Raw genomic sequence first — 24,521 nt, 5'->3', positions numbered from 1 at the left:
GGATATTCACAGTACAGTATATCTGTTTTATTGTTAACTCATCAGCCTATGTTTTAGCATGTATTTATTTATGAGCACAAAATTAATATGACTTTCTGGTAATGGGGATGTGAGAATGTTACCATATGGATGCATTTAACTGAACCAGACCTCCTTCAGCTAAGATTACACTTTATAGGAACTTGAGCAAAGCAGCACAGATGGTTTGCATCTGTAAAGGCAGCAGTGATGATTTGGATTCCTGTTATTTTTGTTCTGAGAAGATTCTTTCTACCAAATATGATTCAACATCATCTATACATAATGGAACTGTACTGCAAAATAAAACATCCATTGGATTCTTAAAGGTTAAAAGGCTGTAAAGAAAAAAAAAAGTAGAAAGAGAGAGAGACTAGAAAAGTGCATGTGGAAGTGCAGATTGTGCACTTCCACATCTTTTTATTGTGCATATCTGATACCCATAATTCTTGTTTGATTTACATCTGTAAGGATGTAATGCTTCTCACCCTTTCTTCCTGCTCCCTCTGAATTTGCCTTCTTTCTCTGTAGCTCTTTTTTCAGACTGTCTGTATGTAAGGCCATAGGAGGATATACTATTAATTTATATTTTTCAATGTACAGTTTCCTCTCCAACTTTTGATAATATGAGGCAGTTCCTTAGAACTTGGAGAGTGCTGAGTGCAATGCAGAGTATCACTGGGAAGGGCTGAACAGTTCTAAAATCCAATGAAGATAAAGATTTAGAGAATCTAAACAGGACCACTGGAATCTGACTTTGCTACTTTACAAATTCATGCTGATCTCTCTCTACTGTTTCCTTATGATCTTCAGGAAAAAAGTGAGCTTTTCCCTTTCCTCATCTTAAATTGAGTACTTCTGCCAAACATTAAGATTTTGGGGACCCTTTTAAATACACTGTGCTTTGCTTGGATCTGTACCCACAGCATTACTCCCATTGCGATGTTACCAAAGATCTGCCTTACCAAGCGAGAGCTTATGGCTGTCATTATCTGGGTAGCAAATGAGTCTGATGTCCTCCTGATGGCTGCAGTCATGCTCTCCCCACTCTCTCCTTGAGCACTGCAGGAGGTTTGTCTCCTTCCCTGAGCAACTGACATCATCCAGCCAGATGGGAGCAGAATTCCCTTCTGAGTAGCTCTCAGGCACACTTTTTCCATACCTGCGTAACAAACACATGTACGTAATGTTTGGGTCCACGGTGATCAAAGGGCATGTGATACTTCAGCACTAGAAAGGAAATTAATTGTTTCTTAAGAAGTAAGGATTTCTCAAGCGTAACAGTGGACAGTATGAACCATGACAGAGCAGGTTCAGTTAGCATTAAAATCAATGAGAGCACTATATGCTTGTTTCCTGATAATGCGTATTTTTAAGGCATTACCGTTACATTGAACCAGACTTGAGAATGTATCACCTTTGATTAAGGCTTCTGTTCAACCAATTACATACCTGTCTCACTGACTTTGGGACTTAAAGCATGTTCTTAGTATCATATATACACGTTAATGTCAGGGTCTTGGCTTTTTTGAATGTGATCTGACATAATATGAAGGCACAACAATGACTACCTAGTGAGAGTGTATCTTCTAACCACAGCCAGTGTGAAAAATAGTTAAGAATGAATGCATGAAACTAGTGGGAATTTTTCTAAAATATATTTTTCAATACATAACAGTGTCTCAGGGCTGGACTGTGTTGTTTTTTTTGAGCTAGATCCACAAGGATTTATACCTTGTAAGTCTCTGTGATTTTTGAAGACTGTTCCATGAGCAAAGATGTTGAAGAATTGATCTTTTTTAGGTAAAGTAGAACACAACAAATTTATTATTCTCTGTGGATCACTTAGCCAAAAAGATGATTATAAGGATCTCAGTGAATAGAAACTGCTGAACCATAGACTGAGCTGAAGCTTTTTGTCCTACCTAAACTGAGGCCATAAATATTTGATGGAGACTAAGGGAAGCAGGCATAGGGAATGGATCATAACTCAGTAGTTTCTAGGAACTCAGCTAATAATAAAACAGCCTCTTGAAGAATATAGGGTTCATGTAAATGTCTATCATCATTGTCAAGTCAAAGAGTCAGATATCTAATACCAAGTAATCTTACTTAAATCCCAGCTGCCGGCAAACCACCTGTGTATTCAGCTCTGTCCACCCATCATCGCAGATTGTGCCCCACTGCCCAGTATAATAGACCTCCAGGCGTCCCTCATGACCGCCTTTCCCACTTGTTAGCCTTAATGCACCATCTGTGTCATTAACAAGTAAGGAAAAACAAAAACAAGAATCAGTTTTTCTTAGGTCCAATTATTGTTCTGAAATAAAATGAATAGCATCATATTTTACTGTATCTCATTATTCGATTACTAAATCTAGTGCTGGTCACTGAATGCCACTTAATGAGAAGATGAAAGAAATGCCATAATGTGCGCAGGTTGTTGGGAAGTGTTGCATAATGCAGTTGCTTAAGAGCCAGAGAAAAAGTGTGAGATTTTGATCCCCCAAGCCCTTATTACACACCAAGTTCACAGGAATGGGTTCTAATTGCATGATGTCATTGTACAGACACCCTATCATTTTCTTTGTATATTCTGCTCTTTCCCATTGCTTTTATGTTCTACTGTTACTGATAGATGCGATACATGGTTAAGGCATGCCCTGTACAGTAAATGCCAGTTAGCATGCTGCAGAAGAACCAAGGCTTTGTGTGGAATAATGGTTTTCTGTACCTCTAAAATTTCCACAGGCAACAGCCAGCTCTTTTTGATACTGCCACAACACGTTATTACTGGGGCAGGTTTGTGCAATTGCAGACTTTAAAAATTCTCTCTCCAGAGACAACAGTTCTGCATGTGTCACTGTTGTTCTTGTGTGTTTATTGGTAACTGAACTACCTGCAAGAGGCGTACAGGAGACACCGGCATCTTCTTTGTGGCCACAGTTGTGTTCCTGCCAGGAGCTTTTTGGACACTGTTCTATAGATAGCTCGTTTCCTGTACAGCGCACTTCATCCAGCAGCACGGGGCCTGAGCCTTCTCCAAAGTAAGCCTGGCTCCATGCCTTGGCAACACCCCTGTCAAAATGGAACAAACACCGAGTCAAGTACAGGCAAGCTGAAGAGTCTTGGATGCAGTGGGAACAGCTAAAATCTTGCATATCCAGCTTCTAAAATAGCAAACAGGACTGCCTGAGAAGCTGCTGCTCAGGTAACCAGCTGACAGTGCAGCCCATTTTATACCTCTACTGCAATGTCATTCTGTGCCCAGCTTCCATCTCAGCTTCAGTTCAACTACAGCTGAACTTAAGCATGCTGTTTTGACATTTCCATAGTTTGAACATGTTTTTGACATCAAATTCCGTTGTTTCATATTTATGACACTTTCCTTTTCTGTCTCTTAATTTTTAAGAATAACATTCCTAAAAAAATATTGTAGATTTACAGATGGGTACAAGGCTTCCACTTTTAATTTTCATCTAATATTTATATGCAGTCATAATAATCCTATAGATTCCTACAGCAACTTTCATCTGTTAACCTCAAAGCATATCAAACAAATCTCAAATACATATCTGAAGCAGCTAAACATGACTGTTCTCCATTTAGTCATTTAAAAACCATGGTAAAGAGATCATAAGTGAATTGACAATGTCATAAGGTAAATTAGTTGTAGAAATAAGAACAGCAAACAGACCAGTAAGTACCCTTATGCTTGTTATACGTGTTATGTCAGCACAGGGCATTTTGAGCACAAAAACCTACATAAACTGAAAACACTCCATTGGTTCAGCATTACAGAAATCATGCAATGTTGAACACTTTATGATCTATCAGGATTTTTCCACTTCTATTTGTTAAGATAAAATGTCTTTCATATCTAAATGATTTTTAATGGTTTGTTTTCCTTCCACTCAATGGTTTCTCCATTCATATATCCAGTCTTGTTTTTATGCAAGTGTTTTCAATATCTGTCTTATTATGAATATCATTACATAACACCTAGCAGGAAAGGTATACTCAGTTTATACTGAAAACGTGACAGATCTTGGCTTTTTTGTTTCAGACTGTAGTCATTCAAACTCTTAAAAGACTTTTGCAAAGGTGTGTCAGAATTGTCCATTGCTGTGATCTTCTCAATGTGAGTTGCATTAGTTCACGTTTTTAAGGCAATGCTTTATTGATCCGTATATGGATTTAGATAGATACGGGTTTCACTTCTATTGCATTGTATAAAGCTATACAATCTGTTCTCTCTTTTTATAGGAAAACAATACTAAATTTACAGTTTGTGATCATACAAATTACTGATAAACAGTAAAAGGGGTATGGGAAAAACAGCAACAATAAAAGGCTTACAAAAAGTTAAACCAAGATCAGAAAAAGGTTCTATGAAAAGGAAGGAAGTAGGAAGTTGTGGTTGATATCATGTAGATGATATGTGCCCAGTAAAGAAAAGCACATATGAGAAAGGTAAATTAAATAATCTGTGTTTTGCATTTGTGTCTTTTTTAAAATCTATTTGTTTTTCAAATTGTTAAGCTGAAGTGTTAAGCTCAATCTTAAAAGTGCTGTGACTTTTCAGACTGTTTCTCTGATGACCAGATGCCTTCTTCAACTGGTGGGGTGCACAGAAAATATCAAAAAGCAAGTCTTATTTACTCAGTAGGGAGATGAGCTGTGATCTGCAATTGCTTCAGAGGAGTAATTGAGCAAAACAAAAATATCCTCGAGCACTTAGCAAGTAACATTTTAGCAAAACACATTCTGCTTTCTTCTGAGAATTTATCAGGGCAAATTAGTAAATTCAGTCTGAAGCTAGTACCTCTAGTACCTTTTTTTTTTTTTTTGAGAGACAGAGGTTTTTAATGAGACATTACCTTTTCTTTAGAATGACCTTTCTAATTCCAAATAACATACCAACATGCATGGTCATCTAATGATGATGATCCTACCATTAATCATATACACAAGAGGGTTGAGCTGACATTACACAATCTTTACATGCTACTAATACCTGTAATGCCTTTCTTTGCCTTTTTTTTTTTTTTAACTTAGTCTTTTCTACATAAACCTTAGACTTAAAAGGAAAATAAACTAGGGAAAAATGGAAGTCTGGATTCAAAGGGGCATGTTGGTTCCCACACAGCTCACCAGTAGATTTAGAAGCTTTGTAAGTACAGCACGGATCTCAGCCTTTTGAGCTAATTTGCATGGCACCAGCAGGAGTACACGGCCTCAGTTTCAGGTTAAAAAATGAGTGCACTCTGTGGGCTACCAGTTAACACCATAAAACTTGCTGCCTTCACCACCACTTCTTTTAATTCTTCATAACTCCAGCAGAGTTTTGCAGGTGAGTTCTATCCCAATCTCCTCTACACTGACCTGTTTAGTTCTCAGCCCAGGCTGTCTCATATGTAATCTCCTAGTCCTCCTTGGTTTTATATCTTAGTACCATTTCTGCATCTTGCTCCTCATTCTTTCCCTCTCCAACCCATCTGCCTTTCATCCCAGTTGTCCCTGTCTCCTTTGTCTGTGATTGAGCAGCTCTCTTTGCCTCCCAGCTCTTCAGCGTCTTTCCTCATGCACTGGATAGCTGTCCTCTGTGCCAAAATCACCCCCGGCTGTTCAGAAGAGGGGCAAGAAAATCCTGTTGTGCTGCTATGACTAGATTATGGACCATGCTTAGTTCAGACAGAATCACTTGCAACTTCAGCTGGTATCTACTTCAAAACTTCAGACTGGTATCTACTCAGTGCATGCAAGCTGACAGTTTTCAGAGGTTCATGACTTAAATCTTCAGAGATTCTCATGGGTAGGCCAAAAAGATTATCCTTTCTGACAGGAGCAGTGCTCTCACTCCAAAGCAAGGAGGCTGTTAAACTCTTCAGCTGAATGGAAATGGATGAAAAGATTGCAACAGTAAAAGCAACTTCCTTGTCTTCACCTAGGGATTTTGATTGCAACTTTTCTGAAATTGTAATGCATGTTCAATAAAAAGTCAGAATTTATTCTGAGAAAGATCCTTCGTCTGTCTTACAGACAAAACTGCATCTATCACATAACACTGGAAATTGGATCGTATAAAACAAAGTTCCAGGGACTTGAAAGTATTGGCACTGTACCTGATCTTTCTATAAATAAATGTAGTTCCTGCTTTGAAGAATAAGTGCAATTTTAAAGGAATATCTTTGGAAAACTCCAGGCTATGTATATTACTACCTTCCCTGCTTTGCTGCTGGAGTAGAAAACATGTAGAAAAACAAACCCAAGGCCAAGCTGCCGACAGACAACTTCAGCATCTGCGTCATCCCACTGATCATCACAGATAGTGCCCCACTGGCCCGCATGGTAGACTTCTACTCTTCCTTCGTAAGCGTTGTTCCCACCAGCCAGCCGGATCAGAGTAAAGACAGAAGCTGTGATCAAACACAGATTATAGGAACAGGTCATTTTGTTACCCTGATAGTAAAGGGAAAAGAGGGTTTCTCTGACACTGCTCAAGAATTAGATTTTAATTTTTCTAATTAGATGGAAAACCTGAAATTAAACTTGCTAGAAAATAGCAAGTTTCCCCTGAGCTCCACTCTCGGAAGATGAAAAATATTATACAGACAAGAAGCCATACTGCTCTCGAGTTTCTTAATTGTCCACAGATACTTAGGACCAAGTACTACACTCAGTGGTGTAGTCAGTCAGTGGTTGCACTTCTACCACTAATGGCAACATTGGTCCCAGAAGACAAAATCTGTAAGAGGCAAAAAATTCTTTCATTGCCACAGAAGTAGAATTTCACCCTCATGTTTTCATGTCAAAGCATGGAAATCTCATTGACTATAATGCCTCACTTTAATTGTGCAAGCATTGTGTCCTTCCTTAACCTGTCAGCCTGTTTCTGAGATGTGGTGTCAGTTTTGGTCTTTTCAAATAATTAGACCTTTTGTGGTGCAGCAGTAAATGTTCTTGGAAGCATCACTTCCACAGAAAGCTATAACAGAAACAGCTTAAAATCATGTAAAAAATTAGTCACTTTTGTATTTAAAAGGTTATTTCAAAGTTTAACCATATATAGCATTTGAATGATGTACAATGTGATTCATTTTTGCGTATACTTTCCAAGCAATTAATGCTACTTCATCTATTTCTTGGCTGAAAAAAAAAAAATGAGGGAATTTCTCCAAGTCTATCTTACTATTCTGTGGTGTGAAATGTTTTTTTGTTGTTATTGCTGGTTTTGTTTCTTTTGTAATTACTTAAAATGCTAATGGCAGTAGAATCTGCAGAACAGGCAACTTCAGAAAACTTCATCTAGTCTGCAGAATCTCACGATCAATTTAACTAATTTTAGATATCCTGGGCTCTGAATTATTGATAATCTCGCTTTCAGCATTACTGAAACAGACAAAAAGCCTTCAATATATTTATCTAAACAAAACAAGCTTTTCTGGTGAAAATTTTTATAAGCAGAAGGAAAACCTTATGATCAAAAAGTATAATTTTCCAAATGTATAGTTTTCAGTTTCTTCAGGCAAAACTGTCTCTTGCCTTGGCCTTCAAGTTCTTTCCTAGCTTAAGGATTTTTCTATCCTCTACACTACTGTTTTCTAAAATTATGGTTTGGGAAGTCATTCATCAAAATATTCCACATGAACAGTGGAGCTTTAGGACAAAAATGCATCTACCTTTGGGTAGGAATGCAAGTAGGAGAGGAAAAGAAGCACAGGGTTGGCTGCAGCAATACGACATGTTTTGCTTACAGCTGAAGAGACTGCCACTGCCAGCTTCTCAGCACTGCCAGCCTTCCTTGAGGTCAGCAGCATTTTAAACCTGGTGGCATAACTGCCTATTTAGATGCTGTTTATCACGTCAGTTAAAATAATATGAAATATCTTAAAAGCCTTGATAATACATTTTCCTGGTATTGTATGAGTGATGTGTGAGGTGGCAATCTTCAGGTAGGAGGTCTCAGGCCTGCTGTTTTAAATGTACACAGAATAGGACAAACACTTTATAGCTCCTTGTGCAATGCCAGCCACAGTCACAGTAAGGAATGTAAGCCCAAGACGCATCAGACACTTCTGTACTAAAGTTGTGTTTAGCCTTTGAGTGAAATTGGTGCTCCTCCCTATTGTTCAAGAAAAGCTAACAAATTGATGTGTAGTGTGTGGCTACCAAAGAACCTCTGAGTGAGTAAGTAAATAAATAAATACATAATATGAGAGGGATAAATGATCCTACTTTTACAGCCAGAAGTCCCTTGGGGGATTCTAGCTTCTTCACCCTTCCTCACAACCTGGATCTCAAATCAACATTTTGCTTCTTGATTATAAAAATGTAAAAGGTGGTTCTTCTAAGTTGCAGCTTGCACAGCATAGTGGAATCTGAAATAGTTAATGATGCTATGAGTCAATCTGTTTAATTTCCTGTTCCAAGAAGTCTAATAAAGTTTATTTATTTAATAATGATTAATTATTACTGCTTCCATTTAAATAAGGTAAATACCAAATGTTGTGTTTTTGTTTTTTTTTACCCAGGGAAGAGCTACATGTGACAGCAGCAGCCACTTTTTGAGGACATGTTCCATCCTGCCAGATGTCTTTTTCACATGACAATATAGTTGCTTCATCACCACGACAACGCACTTCACTCCAGTAAACAGGAATAAGGCCCAGTCCAGAAAATGGTATGTGTTTTGCTGTACCTTTTTCACTGTAAGAAGAATAATCAGGATGTTAGAGCTGGGGGCAAGGGGAGTGGAACATTTGTTTGTAAAATCTGTTCATTCCTGGTACTTATATATAAATCTTGGGGTAGAAAATGTCCTAACTGAAACCAGGACAAAAAGAAAGGGCTTTCTTGAACAGGGTAAAGTCATCATGTTTTCATACAGTTCAGCATTGTCTTCTGCACAGAGCAAAGTAACAGTGTTACATATGTGACCCAGATCTTGACATTTTGTCATGGGATATTTTAGTATACTGGTCTGTGCTACTGCAAGGCCAGTCGCATTCCTGTTCTCCCAGTTCTTAACTACAAAAATCAACACAGAAGTTCCCTCCACAGTCCATATGTGAACCTACAGTACCATCCCACAACAGATACACTTCCAAGAGAAATAATGCAAAGGGGCCTTTCACTTTTCTCCTCTCCCAATATGCATGTCATATAATATGGTTATGATATGGGGCTGTAAAATCACCTCATGCTACATTAGATCAGGCTCATGTTCATTATTGTCTTTTCAGCCATTCCCATCCATCCATCCATCCATCCATCCGTCCGTCCGTCCATGCATCCATCCATCCATCTCCTGAACATTTATAAACACCTTCCTTTCCTTCCCAGACTGAATCTACTCACTGAATGTTCTTATCTTCCATATAATGCCCAACAAAAATAAATTAAAAACAAAACCCAAGTATTGTAAAGTCAAAAGAGCAGAAAAATGGAAGCACTAAAACCTAGTGAATTCACCTTGTGGTGTATAGATCCACATTTCTGCCAAATACTCAAGACAACATAAACATAAACTTTCAACTACATGCTATTTCAAATACTTTCAAATACTTGCTTTTTTTTTTTTTTTTTTTTTTTTCTCCTGGATTCAGGTTTAAGTCATTTCTGTTAAAAAGACCAAGCCATTTACTCATATCACTGAACTACTTTTGCTAATAGCAGTCTTGTTCAGCTGAAATGTTTATTGGAATGGTATGGATATGGAAGGCAAAAAGGACTTAAATTAGAATGAGGAAAGGAAATATTGCATGTAGACAGCTAAGTCATAAGCAAAATCACAGCCTCCAGATGGCTGAACTTTTATCCCATCTAATCCTTATATTTTTTAAGTTGGCATGGTGTGTCGAGATTAATATTGAACATTATAAAACAGCTTAGATATTGTTCTGGCTTGCAGTCTTAAAAAGTGGAATAACCATTAGGAATGCCACAATGAAAATATGGTATCCTAGCCCCCTGCTGCTTGTAGGAAACATAATCACTTCTTTGATACGTAACTGCAAGAAAAGTTAGAAAGGCAATAAATCCAGCCATACTTTGCGGCTTATTGAGAATCTGCAAACTGAATGGAGTTCTAAGGGAGGATATCCAAGTAATATTTGTTTGCCTAACTTGGATAACATTGATTTTCTAGAAGCTGAATTTGCATTTTTTAAGATTCCTGAAGGTATGGGCATTTTCTTCCTTTTCCTCAGTTTTGTCTTGCTATTGGAATTGCAGCATCACTATAGGCATTATCTAGAGATGAATGACTAAATTACATTAAAAGGTCCTGTTGATTAAATCCCCTCTGACAGCAGAGGGAAACAGTGGTCAATAAGGACAGTGAGCTGTTAGCACAGTTCAGGGACTTTCAAACACTGCAATATTACCATGACCCTATAAAATGTTTTCATGAGAATGTAAAACTGCAAAATTTGATTTTTTTGTGTCTAGTTATTGAAGTGTAACAGTAAAATTAACCATACAGATTATCTAGTTGCAGGAAGATGCACACAGCAAAAACACCACATTTCCCCAAAAATCTAGAATGCCTCCCATATGTCTTTTTGTAAGATATTATGGACAATTACCAGGGTAACACCATGATGCTGGAAAACAGGAATATTCCTAAGATTAGGAGGCCATGGAGAAGCTAATTCTGACCACATTTACATTTTTGTAGATTCAGTAACTTAACAAGAGCTGCCCTTAATTGACACTTACATAAGCGAGATTAGGATCAGACCTCATATTTCTGTGCTCATGGACATCTCCTGGATGAGAGATCTAAAGCAGATTTTGTTTTACTTTGAAAGCACAGATCTACCCTGCCTCTGCTCTTCATCAGATCCCACACACAGCTTTCAGATGAAATACTGATTCTCACAGTGGCCTCTTTGAAATATAACACAACTTAAAGATGCAAAAGATCACCCTTTACACTGTAATATCATTAAAATAAGTCCACTGACTTTTACTCAGATTAAAACTTACCCAAGTGCAAGCTGCCGACATACGACTGTTGCATCGTTATTGTCCCAATGGCTGCCACAGATTGTTCCCCAGACTCCATTCAAATAAACCTCCACTGTGCCTTCAAACTCATTCTTGCCACCTTGGAGTCTCACTGACCCTAGTTAAAAGAAGAAAGTTAGGTCTCCAAGATGGTCCATCGCTCATTTATCCTACATAATAGACTCTGAATTTGTTTTTCCCTCAGCAGAGTGAATTCCTGTTTCATGCACTACCATCTTACTTTGCACACTTTGGGTAAGCTAAGAAGTACTCAGTCATATCTAACATATATATGTGATATATAAAAGCAGACAATCTTATTCCATAACTTTTCTGACTCTTCTGATGCTACAACCTAGTTAAAGGTCTAACCACCAAAAGAAAGTATGTACAGACTGCATAATCATTTAAATGTGGTTTAAAAAAATGTACCCAGATGAGCAAAATCTATCTATATATGAATGTTACGCTTTTATCTTCCTCCTAAGTCCATCCAGCATTAAAAAAAAATAAAAAATAAAAATAAAAAAACATGGATTGCATAGCTTTTGCTCTGAGCCATGTAAGATTATGTATGTCATGTATGTAAGTAGTTTATTTTAGCCAAAGAATGCATTTGTTCATACTTGTTCTCAGACAGGAATACGCTTGATATAGTTCTATTAATTCTCGAGGGGTTTTAAGGAAATTCTCAGACAAAACAAGCTAAAAACATTAGGAATTTTCTAAAATAAGTGGGAAAAAAGTCGTCTTCTTGGGAGCAACAACACACAAATCCAAGAAAATTAATAGATTTTGCATTTTTATATTACAGTAGTTTTACTTGAGGTGCAAGATGTATCTGCTGTTGAATGTAGCCAAGTGACACTTATAAAGGTGGGAGAAAGCTGATTATAGGTCTAAATCTACAGAAGCAGAACAAAGAGTCAGAACAGTAATTCAGCAAGAATAAATTTCTGTTAAATTATCAAACAGACTAATTGTGTGCATTAATATTGCCTGAAATCTCAGTTAATCCATCTGCCTCTGCCCTGTGATCTACTTAAAATCAGAAGCTATGCCATCATCCAGCTTGCAGCATTTTTAGCAGTAGAAGAGAGAAGTCAATGTTTGTCCCTGCCTTCTGTGTTCATATATGAGTATATAATAATAATTATAATAATAGCAAAAATAGGTCGATCTACTTTTTCTTCTCAGCTTTCACTCAGATTGTGTTCTGGTTTGAATTTAGTTCAGTATAGTTTATAAAACTCCCAAGCCAAATGACTGCCAAATGACTTGAGGAATTAATTAACCTCAAATTTGATTTTGTGTGTTCCTTTTTGCCTCCTATTTATTTTCTCAGCGGTAACTTACTGTGCAGTAAACTACAAACAAAAGTTATTCATCTTATGTTACAGGGTGAGCTATCATTCAGCACAGAGAATGATTAATGGATTAATTATAGCAACACTGTAGACATATTGCTTGTTGTTTTTCTGTCTTTATAGTCTTTGTTTTCGTGCTTCTCTGCCACATGCAGACAGGCTCTGGAATTTTGTTTATTTCTGCTCCTCACCAAACTTTTGCGTAGATTATTATTTCCACTTCAAATATCGATAGTAGTCATAGCAAAATGATTCCTGCCATTCCAGAAATTGTGTTTGAAGATGTCGTCTCCATAAACGAGTTTATTTTTGTACATGATTGCTTAAGGTCCTGCATGACACCTATTGAAGTCGATACAGTGTTTCCTGAGTGCACATGATACAGCAGTTCTTTGCAAATATTTGGATAAGGGTGTACTAGACAATTATAATTATCTTCTAAAGTCTCCATGGCAGAATGTGTCTCACTGCTCTTTCTATACTTGCAGAATTCCCAGTGACAACAGTGGAAGAATTTATTCATGTGCACAGAGTAAAAGATGATACCAGAGATAACTTTCACACACCAGCAAGCCTTTTTCCAACAATTAAAAACGAAATAAATTTGAAATCCTTTGCCTGTCTGATGGAAGCCTCATGAATGAAGTCTGAGAAGCATGGAGATCTCGCTGTGGACATGTACTGTTAAACAAAGAAAACAGACTTTACCCTGCTGCCCACTCGCCCAGAGAACCCCAGGTGACTTATGTTCCTCCTTGAGGTGGAAAAACATACTACTGGTATCAGGAAGGGACAAAGATTGGAAGGGACAGAGCCTTATTTCCATGCACCTCTGTGACAAGACCTATAGAAAACCAAAAAATGAAGGATTTAAAAAAAAATAATCTCATATCTCAACAAAATATTTTGGTTTGCCTTTTTCCTGCAGATTTACAGCTGCTTATAGGAACACCAACATCCTTTGAAAGACAGTAGAATATATAACAGACCTCTGTTTATCTCACAAGAAAATAAAACAAAATAAAGAACCAGCTACCATCATATGGGAAAAAGACACAATATGATCATTAAAGGTATATTTTTAACAAATTTGATATATTCTTAATTTTCACCTATAATTTAATCTAGAGGGAAATAAAGAGAAAGCCTATTCTTACATGTAACTAATATTAAACCTTTAATTACATCTTAAGTATAATAGAGCCAACTGAATATATGGTATAACAAAACTATTTCTAACATGGTTGCATTGATTCATACTTTTCTCTTAGCCAGGTGTTGATATCTACAGCTATGCCTAACCTAAAATATCCATGGTAAAATCAAGCATTCGCTCTTCTGGAAAAACAGTAAGCCTTTTTTTTAATTGAAAGTTGAACCCCCCCGAAAGGTTGCTTAGTATTTTATGAAGCCCAATCTAAGTGTTTCTTTCTCAGTATTCCAGCACTGAATCTAACAAAAGTAAAATGATACAGTACTCTGTATGTTTCATATGCACTTTGAAGTATGTGTTAGCTTATGATGTCATAATTATGTAGCAAGCAAACCAAAGAGCAAATTAATGAGAAAATGATTGTTCTGTAGTTTATTCAAAATGTTGCAGTATTCAGCCCCTGGTAGTTATTTTACTGGATCAAGAGATACATTAATTACAGTAAAATGGATACCTCAAAAAACATAACAGAACTGTAAAATATATCACTATGCTTCAATAGGTTATTTTTCCTTTCCAATAGACTTTCCAAAACTTTTACTTTGTAACAGAACAGATTTATTTCATGTGCAAATGGATCACAGGGAATTGCAATCTGACCAACATTATCTGCCATCATGTATATTTATGCTATATTACTATTATTAGCTGATGACTCTATCTTTGTTATTAAGAATGTGTTAGCATCTTCATTGTAGGGTAGTCAGTGTTTGCCTAGTTAAAATGAACAGGAAACCCTTTTACTTCATAGGTAGCAAGAAAAAACAATATTTAGTCTAATCAAAAGGATACCAGTAAATCTTAATTTTATTAATCCTTAATTCTTAATTTCACTGGTTAAGTCTTCTATTGTTACATTTTAACACCACAAGTCCATACTGCACTTCAACATGTGTGTTCCAAGTGGCTTCCTTCTGTGCTTTCCCTAGGGCAGCTCTGCAGCAGAGCATTTGAGTAACTTCTCAGCAAACAGGTCTAGCTTCAGTATATGTAATGGAACATCTAGGTTTGTGGAGTTGTAGATAATAGCACAATCTCATATTTTTTCAGGTGCAAGTTTTGAGCTGGTTTGGTTGCTGAAGAAAACTAAACATGATGGGAGCAGAGCTAGCACAGTAATAAATATTCTGGCTAGCATGCAGTGCTCTGAGAAATGCACAGAGTTCAACAAGGTGTCAAGCCTCTAAGCACCAAGCTCAATAGCAGGGAATGCAAATGAGTACAGGGACCCTGCCCATAGCTCTCAGTGCCCTCCTCAGCACTGGTCAGAAAGAGGAAGGAGCCCCTGCAGGAGAGGTAAATTGACCCCACAAGAATAAGAGAAAAGGACACATGAACACAGAGTGGGACTGGCAGGTAGCTTTAGGACACATATTGTGGTCCTAGGATGGCATTCATTCAACCCTTTATTGAAGAATACAGATTTACCACCTTCACAGAAACTCAATCATTTATATACACTCAAAATGTGTACGCATTTCTTTCAATTACGTTCTGCCTGAGGTTACTGATGGTCAATCACATCGTTTACATACAGTTTGGTAATTTTAATTGCCCTGGTATCTGCCCAAGTCAGAATCTTTCCTATCTGCTATCGCTGTTTAAAAGAGATTAAGTTATACTTGCAAATGCAAGGAAGTAAGGGTATCCAGTGGGTGCTGCTGAGACTTGCTCAGCAGCACCTGCCATACAGACTCAAGCTGAGACACAGCAATTAAAAAAAAAAAAAAGAGGAAAACTGCCCAGACAACTTTTAATAAACTCCAAAAAGAAGTGCTTCAAAGGAATTGTGCTTTATACATGTACAACACAAGTGGTCCACTTGGCTCTTCTGCTCTACCATTCCCATGCCCAGAGATGCTGGATAACTTCAAACCCTATTTTATTTTCTACATTTCACTGAGAACAAGCATTGTTACTACGTGTGGCTGAATTGAAAATAGAATGAGAATCACTTCATTTTTGCTTGTGTAAGTACTGCCATGAGAGGGTTTATGATAAAGGTGTACCAGTATTTTCTTCATAACACCTGTGTTCAAAGGCTTGTAGTTTGGCTATAAAATGTAGATTTTCAAGAGTAATTATAAGGAGAATTTTCCTGTGCCTTCTCCTCTGGTGCTACATTCAGAGGTCTGAAGGAAAGCAAAAGAAATATTACAATTCTGGAAATTTGTAGAAACGGCAAATGTTATTTTTGCTTTCATTTGCAAGGTGTTACAATGTGGGATAGTGCCACAGAAAGGCCCTGCACTGATAATTCATCTCTGTTGCCTCGCAGTCAATTAACTAGGTATAAATTAACACTACATGTAAGGGTCGCCCATTGATACATGCTATATCTTGCCTAACAACTTCTATTATTTCCAAACACTAGTGGATGCAAAATACATATAAAAGTGTCCCATTTTCAGAATTAATTGGATATATTGGTTTGCATGAGGTTCTTGAAAAAATATCTACCGGCATTATAGGCCCAGTCTGATGCCAGTTCAAATCAATGGAAACTCTTCTCCCCTTCCAGGGCCATCCCTGGATGAAATCAAATAAAATATACCTGTTGACTTCAGAAAAACAATGGATGATGCTCACTGGAACCAGTGCAGAACCACTTTCAGTCTAAAATTATAATTCTTTTCTCTTGGTAGTTACACCTTGAAAAAGGGTGCATCCATCAGAACTGCTTTGTAAGACCTACTTTAGTACACAACATTACTGCATGCTCAAGGAGCCTTATAATAGGAGTTTCATAAGTATTACATATATTGAATATGTAATGTGATGACTTGGTTCCTCTGTAGCAGTGAGGTGAGGTTCATCATGTCAACAATCAATGTTTTAAGGCTTTGAAAAAAGAACACAGTGAAATTTTAGGAATGCAATGGGTTCTAACGGATTGCAATTATCTGATGTGATACAGAGCTGTAGAAATTGAGGGGTTCTCATGCTGTGCAGGTGTAATAAGAATGGTCCCAGAAGAGCTGCTTCAGTCTTAGAAGGAGAAAATAAACATTCATGTTTGATTTTTCATCTTTTTTTTTTTTCTTTAACCTTACGCTAATAAAAAAAAAAGTCCCAAAATACCTTCCATCAACTGCCCAGACCATAGTGTAATAAGTAGAGAGAATAATCATGTGTTTAAACTATGAGCCTGAGGCTTGATTCTTCTCTCCCAGAACTTTTGTGAAGCATTATTTGATTGGCATTAGTGGAATTACCCTGTGATGAAACAGATTCAAATGGAAAGACTCCACACTTGGGATGTTCTGAAGGTGTGTATTTGATTTCCAGTTCTGACACTGACTGGTATTGTGACCTCTGGCAAGAAATGTACCTTCTTTTATTGTTTCCCCTTTGTATAACAAAGAAAAATAGTTAACCCACTTTACTCAAAGAGCTTTAAATTAGATACGTAACAACATATGAAGAATACTGTAACTACATGCCACATAAACATTGTGTGGCAGCAGTTGCTTCCAGGCGCTGACGGGGACTTCTGTTTTCAAGCATGAATAAGGTACACAAGACAGCTAAGTTGCTATTAGCAATGCCTAAAATTCTAAATTCTGCTAATTTGTAAATTTTGCTGGTTCTGTATACAGCATACTCTTGTACTCATTTATTTTCCTCTATGATTTCCTTGCTTAATCATGATAATTTATATCTATTTGTATTTGGTTTACCTGCTTTCAAAGATTGAATAAGAAATATTACCCAGATGCCTCTCGTTTTAGAAGGAGGAAATAAAACACCAAAATATATTATTTTAAACTATTAATCTGATTTTAGGTTGCTATCGTGTGGTATAATTGCAAAGGCATTTTTGTTTTGTTTTAATTTTCCAGCATTAATGTTAAAATATAAAGCTCTTTAATATATATGCATGCACAAAGTTTAACTAATTAACTTTGCACATTAGTCTTAATGTTTAAGATAGGAAATCCAGGAGATTTGCGGTTAGGGCTTTGAACACAGTATTGTATTTATTTATTGCAGGTGCACAAGAACTGAGTGTGGGCTTCCTCAGTACATGTAGTAACGTAACAGATGCAGGAAGATTATCTCTAGTCTGTCCTCTAGCTATAAACTGCCTCATAACATTGCCTTGCTTGCATTTCTTTGCTTCTTGTGAGAAAGAAACATATTTCAGGACCAAAGTTATAGTAATGTCTATTTCTGGTCAAATGTCTTGATGTATTTCCCTGTTCCATCTTAAGCCATTTCATACATTCCGTAAGTCTTTGGTTTCCCCTCCACAAAGACTTTTGGGCAGACTATTGGCCCATGGAAATCACTGAGAATTTACTGCTGAGTCCAAAGGACTTGGGAAGGAAAACAAACAAACAAAAACACTCTGAAAAGAGTGAAGAAACATGGCTAAACCCAAATCATGCAGCATTTTTGGCATTTTTTTCATTATCAAGTTCTTACTGAACTTACAGGGGATTCTGGAATTTGCTCCAGTAAGAGCACAACTGGGTTCTTAGCAATAAAATGATACATTATTGCTCACTCTGGCAGATTATTCCAAAATCCTTACAAAGTACTTTGTAAACCAGACTGAACAATTCTGGAAAAAAGCTATAAATATGATAGACTAAATTAAAGAAGCAACTGTGGGACCCTTTTTCAAACTGAGACCAGTTAAAGTGTGTGAAATCTGGATTCTTTTCATCTGTGTCTAGTTATCTGTTTTCTCCACCATGGCATCAGCTGCCTGGTATTCTTTCCCAGAAAACATCTGTAATACATAAGAGCATTCAGTCTTCTTGAAGGAGTACAGCATTGACTTTGAACATGGCTTTGGAAGCTGCAGTTTTTTTAATGCATAGATTAACACTATGGACCTCGGTGCCTCCATGTGCTGTTCCTGTGATATTTTATACCAATATGTACAATTATCACATTGATCAAATTATCATCCTTTTTTCAGCTCTGTATCTGGTATGCCTTCTTAGGACTATCATTGGAAGAGAAAGATAGCCATCCTCTTCAGGGATCAGAGAGGAAATTTAAAGAAAAGAAGAAAAAAAAAAAAAAAAAAAGGAAAAAACTTCCACAAGAACAAAATTATTAATATTGGTATTAGTAATTAATGCCCTTGATGGTGTTGCAATATTATGAAATATGTAAAAGGAAGGGCGACAAAGAAGAGTCTTAATTTTCATTGCAGCAATTATACTCGATCGTTTTTAGTATGTGTATAGATAGGACACAATTCTTACTTATGTAGGAGATAATACCACAGACATGCAAAGGCCATGTTTCCATAAAGTGAAGTCATTCCAAACCCGCCTGTACGTTAATTTTATTTAACTCTACGGAGGGCTGCCAAAGACCCAACCTACGGCTGCCCAAGTGCCCAGGGGCTGGGTGCTGAAGCGGCAGCACGACTTCCCACGGCGGGGTGAGCACACGGGCTTGCCGACCGCCTTCCCACTCTCCCCCCCACATTTCGGGACAGGGAGGGAGCCCAGCACCCCGCGGAGAAGCGCCCCGGGTTAGCAAGTCGCGATCCAGCCGTGCTGGCCAGCGCTGGGCAGCCCGCAGCGCACTGACGGCGCGGCGCTGGAGGCGGGCTGCCTACGGGGACAGCGCACCGCGGGACCTGCTGCCGGGGCAGCCGCGGGTGTCAAAGTTGGAGCCCCCCCGGGCTGCCTCCCGCCCCGCTCCGCTCCGCTCCCTGCCCAGGTGCCGCCCGGATTCGCGTCCCCGCTCACCTCGCTCGCCCTCAGCAGGGCGCCGCCCGCTGCCGGGGCCGCCCCGCGGCCGGGGCCCGGGCAGGGCGCAGGAGCTGCGGCGGCCCCGCGGCCCCCAGCCCGCCCAGCCCCGCCGCGGGAGGCCCGGGGGCAGTGGCGGCGGCCGGGGGCAGGCGGCGGGGGGCGGCGGGGCCGGGAGGCCGCCAGAGACCGGCCCCGGCCCGCGGGTGCCGGGCAGCGCCCCCAGCACCAGCGCCAGCAGGAGAGCGCCGGCTGCCATGGTGCCGGTGCCGCCGGCTCGGGCCCATCGCCCCCTCGCACTGCCGCCGGGATGAGAAGGGGGGAGGCGGGGCCGCGGCGTCCCGCTAATCCCCCTCCCTCCCGCCTCCCCGCCGCTCCCCCGCAGCACGGCCTCGGGGTCGCTTCCAGCCCCCCCGCCGCCCCCCGGCCCTTCTGGCACCCGGGTTGGAGGCTTCGCCAGGAGCCGAGGGGGAGCGGGCAGAGCGCGGCCCGGCTGTTCGGGGGTAGACATGCACTTAGGGGGGCCGCACGTAGGGCTGCGGGCACAGCGATGCAGAGAGCCGTCAGACAAAGGGGCTGCGAACAGACGCCGCCGGGAGCAGCGTCTTGGAGGGGTCAGCTTTATCCCGTGTGCTCTGAATAGCAATGTGCTCACCGCCAGCCGCCGCGGAGTTTTGCGTGAGCCGATCATCTCTGATTTCTCCCTCCTTCCGGCACGGTCATCAGTTAGTTTCACCTCTGTCTAGTATTGTCCATCTAAACAATACCATACCGGTTGGGCTGTTTGCTATCCTTTATTTACCACTGTTTCTACTCTCTGCTGTTCATTTTTTGCCAAGTGTGACTGCCTGATAGAGCGCACACCCCTTATCTGCCAGTTTGTCTGTCCTGTGAGTTTTCACATTCACCTCCACAGAGGATCCTTGTCATCTCCAAATGTTTTTGGCTGAGAAGCACTCACCTGGCTTTTGGGTGAGCTTATCAGTAGTTGCACAACCTTGCCTTGTGGCGAGGGTCTAAGAGAGCATGCTTCCTGCTTTCCGTGCAGGACCCCATGTAACACCATTAAACAATGGCCTCCCTTCAGCAGCCTTCAAACTGCTCAAAAGGGGCTGAAGGCTGCTTTGCCGATTTAAGCTTTTGCTTATAAAGACAAAAGAGCTCTAGTTATAAGGAAAAGCAGGTACTACAGCATTTGGTATCACCTGTATTCTTTTGAGTTGTGCTGATCTGTGATTAAAGTATTCTTGTGACAATACAGTTGGTACTTGAATCCCTCACGAAGTTAAAGAGCACCCTGCTAGGGTTTCTACAGCAATGTGATAACTATGCTGTTGCATCTGTCCATTGCATTTCTGGATGGGTTTAAGCACACAGGTTGGCCTTGCTTTCTCAGTTTTCTTCTTAGACACGTGTATGCATTAGTTTAGAAACCATCAGGACTGGCAAGAGTGTAGTTTGGTCTTGAAAAAATTGAGTATGTACAAGATATTAGCCTGAAAGCAACTCATTATGGCCATTCTTTCATTGTCTGTGAATTCGTTGCTGTCATGGCAAGTTGGTTGCTTTCATCTTTGGAAGGATGGGTAAAAAGCATGTTCAGCCTAGCTAGTTAAGGCTACCTTCACTACCTAGTAAACACTTTTTGGCATTAAAATAAAAGCAAAATTTAATTTCCCCTGACCTAAGCTCTTTTTTTTCCCCCCCCCCTCTAGTCTGGAAGAGGCAGGGCTCTGCAGATCAGCATGGGAGCAAGAGAGCAGATGAGTGTGATAAATCTTGTAAAACCCTTCAGGCAAAGCTGTGAGTCTGGTACTTATTCATGTATTTCATTTGTCTCCTCTAGGTGTGTGGGCCTGCAGGAATCTCACATGCATGGAACTTTCTTTGCCTGTGTAGGGTAGTGGAGTTTGTATTTTAGGTTACAAAATGGTACTTAAGTGAGGGGCATGGAGAGATGGGAAGAGGTTGCACAGGTGAGAAGGTTAGGAAGCAACATCTTGAAGGAAAGAGTACCTATCACTATGATGATGCAGTTGAGGTTTAATCGGATAATCCACGTGCACAGGTTCAGACTTGAAGATTTTGATTTTTATCATGAGTTTTGTTTTTGATGTAATCATATATGGGGAATGAGCATTAATTTGTTTTAATAACTGTGAATTAGCTTTCAGCATGATGGGAGGTTGCTAATGCTACAGGAAATACTACTTCTGTTAGAATTTACATAGTAGGGTCTTAGTCTGGTTTCCATTTAAGACACTAAGTAGGCAAGGCCTTTTTCTAAAAGTCCCAGAACTAATGGAGTCTGGTTTTCTCGGGTTGTATGGTCTGTGCTTTGCAGCTTCTGTCTTGGCTAGACCATTGATGATGGTCTCCCCCATTTGGTTTCTCTGAAACTGTGCACATGTGCACGTTGCAGTCCTTTCTGCAACTTACAGGTGCCATATATAATATCACTCTCATCTGCTCGACTGCCTACTGTTATTACACTTGCAAGAAGCTCATTATCTCTGTGACTTCTGCCTATGTCACATTTCTCACAATCAGTCAAAAGTTAGTGGGAAAAGTGAAAGCAGCGGTTACATGGACAGACAGTGTGATTTGCAGAGCCTTGATTCTTTTGGACATCACACTGAAAATAACAGTAAAAATTACAAGTGTGCTTAAAAAGAAATTGTATTATATTTTAAGGGTAGACTTTACATTCATATATTTATAAAGAAGTAATAATGGCTTATTATTCTGATAAAGCTAGGATTTTTTTTAAAAGATGCTGATATGAGATGTTCTTGATGCTTTTGGTTGCCTTTAGTTTTTCTTTACAAAACTGATAAAAACTCATTCACAAACTGAATTAGAAACGAAAAGTTACGTTTGCTCAATTAGAAAAATAAGCAAGTAAACCTCAAATGGATCTGGGTATTCAAAACAATTTTGATCCCGAAACTACAGTATCAAACTTTTCAGAAAAAAAATGACAGAGATGAAATGTTGAGAAAATAATACATTTTTTTGAAATTGTGCTAGTTCTATGCCCTCAGCAACATTGTGAGATTTAAAGTTAGTAAACTGTATTTGACAATACCCACATTTTTATATGGAAAGGCTTGCTTTGGTCATTTTACACTGGTAGAGAAAATAATCCATTAAAATGACATTACGCTGGATGAACTGGCTCCACCTGAAACCCATAGCAATTCTGCCCTTTACAAAACATTTCCAGCATTTAAGCTTAGTATTTGGATTGCAGCTCCTATGTATGGAGGTAGTACTTATTGATAGCAGTCCCATGGAAGCCCATCAAACAATGATTATGACCAAAGTTAACAAATCTGTGCTACATACCTAAAAACTTCCATGAGAGCAATTGTAGGAAATCATCTACTAGAATAGGTCTTAATTTGTGTGCAACGCCACAGGGTTGGCTGCTTTTTGACAGTCCAAATACCAAACTGTTGATAAAACAAGGAATAATAAATATTATTCCTTGGTATATTCATAGGTATGAACTGTATAATCTGACTACTTAAAAAAAAAAGCCCCAAACACCTGCTGTATTTCCATGCATAGGTTCGTCATATTCATCAGATACCTGAGAAATGCAAATAACAGAAATACTCCCATAATACAGGAGCAGCATGGGTTATTCACATCTGCAAAGCTTAAACGGAAACTTACAGAAAAGCTTCCTTTTCCCTAATAGAGACTAATTTTCAATAAATTGTTCTTGTGAACAGGTGAAGATACCTGATGTGTGGCATCAAATATACCAAAAATACCATAGTCCTGCATTTGGAAAGCATTTCATACTGAGCATTTAAAACTCAGCTGGAGAATCAGCCTAATTCTGCTCCCATACAAATAAATAGTAAAATTCACTGATTAGCCTCTTCCTGTGTGCAGTAAAGCTATTTACCTTTATCTTAGAGTGGCTCATACAGTGTGCTTTCAGCATAGATTTTAGAAAAGCTGGGCATTTCCGGCTGTTGGTGGAATTCAGTTAAAATACTACTGACGAATGAAGTCCTGAGTCAGACCTATTTTACTGCCATGGATTCCCCTAAGCCATGGTATTCCCTCCTGTAGTCCCTCTTAAGCAGATTAGAGTCGAAGAGCAATGTAGATGTGAAAGATCAGAGCAAGGGCTGACCTAAGGCAGTGCAGAGGAAAATTCAGTCCCTATATAGGAGAAGTTCTCCCAGGAAATAATTACAAGTACAAAGCACAGAATGTAGCCAAACAGCCAGGCATAACACAGAACTGAAATGATTTTCAGAATATCAACCTAGTAATTTCTTGCTATTGTTTCTTCTCACTTTCAAGAGTGCTGGGGCCAATAGATCAACTGCTGGAATCAATGGAAAAAATGATGCACTGAGTGAGATCAAACAGCAGCAGACAGGCTCTGAAGTCAGGATTAGGAGAGGCTTCACATAAAGATTTCCATGTTGAAAGTGGGCCACAGAATGGGTGCTGTAATGAGTCAACATTTTTAGGGTATAAATCAGCGCTCGTATAGAATATTTTTATTCAGTAATCTCATTCTTTTTAACAAACACAGGCAGCAGAAATTTGAAGTCCTGCCAAGTGTGAGTCAAAAGTAATTTGGGTTCATGCTTATGTGGAAGAGAATAGGCCTTTTGTCTGTAATTGTATATAAGGTCCATAGGGTGACCCCGCATTAGAGAGGATGTAACTGAACAGCCTGTAATTGATGAGGTTTCCATTACCACATAACACAGTGCACACAGGAATGAGGTCACAGCAAAACCTTTTTTTTAAAGTGTTAAGTATTTTCTTGTACAACAGGATAAATTCATATTATAACATAATAAGTACTTCAGTTTCCTGGAACAATTCAATACATAGGTATATATATACATGCCTGAAACTGGGTTATTCAGACATCCATGAAGTGCATTTAAAACTGAAAAGTAAATTGAATCTTGCAAAAGGATGAACACTTTTTGTTTAATACAGTGAGTGAAAAAAATGCTGAGATAACTGAGATAATTTTGATACATCCAACGTAACTGGATGTAATTTTAAAAGTATCATAGTTTTCCACAGGAAAAAAATGGTTATTTGGGTAGCAATAAAAATATAGAGATATTTGTTTAAATTAAAAATAAAAATACTGCGGTCAGTAGAATAGAGGCTCTAATTCTACAAATAAGTAACCTCATTCTT

At 38.9% G+C, this 24,521-nt stretch overlaps 1 protein-coding gene across 2 annotated transcripts in view; it reads right to left on the bottom strand.

Moving 5' to 3' along the window:
- Positions 1–19,684, bottom strand: part of PRSS12 (serine protease 12) — a 45,116-nt gene extending 25,432 nt beyond the window's left edge. For both annotated transcript variants that reach the window (XM_084285961.1, XM_084285960.1), the window contains exons 1-7: positions 19,329–19,684; positions 11,011–11,149; positions 8,549–8,727; positions 6,287–6,437; positions 2,918–3,096; positions 2,131–2,272; positions 984–1,180 (exon numbers count right to left, since the gene is read on the bottom strand). In XM_084285961.1, the coding sequence (XP_084142087.1) occupies positions 984–1,180; positions 2,131–2,272; positions 2,918–3,096; positions 6,287–6,437; positions 8,549–8,727; positions 11,011–11,149; positions 19,329–19,587 (1,246 nt within the window). In that variant the 5' untranslated portion in view covers positions 19,588–19,684. The remainder of the gene's footprint in view (positions 1–983; positions 1,181–2,130; positions 2,273–2,917; positions 3,097–6,286; positions 6,438–8,548; positions 8,728–11,010; positions 11,150–19,328) is intronic.
- Positions 19,685–24,521: the final 4,837 nt, after the last annotated feature.

Source organism: Netta rufina (genome assembly GCF_964035555.1).
Source record: "Netta rufina genome assembly, chromosome: 4".
Taxonomy (NCBI): Eukaryota; Metazoa; Chordata; class Aves; order Anseriformes; family Anatidae; genus Netta; species Netta rufina.
The sequence above is the reverse complement of the archived record's forward strand: the minus strand, read 5'-3'. Positions and strand labels throughout refer to the sequence as shown.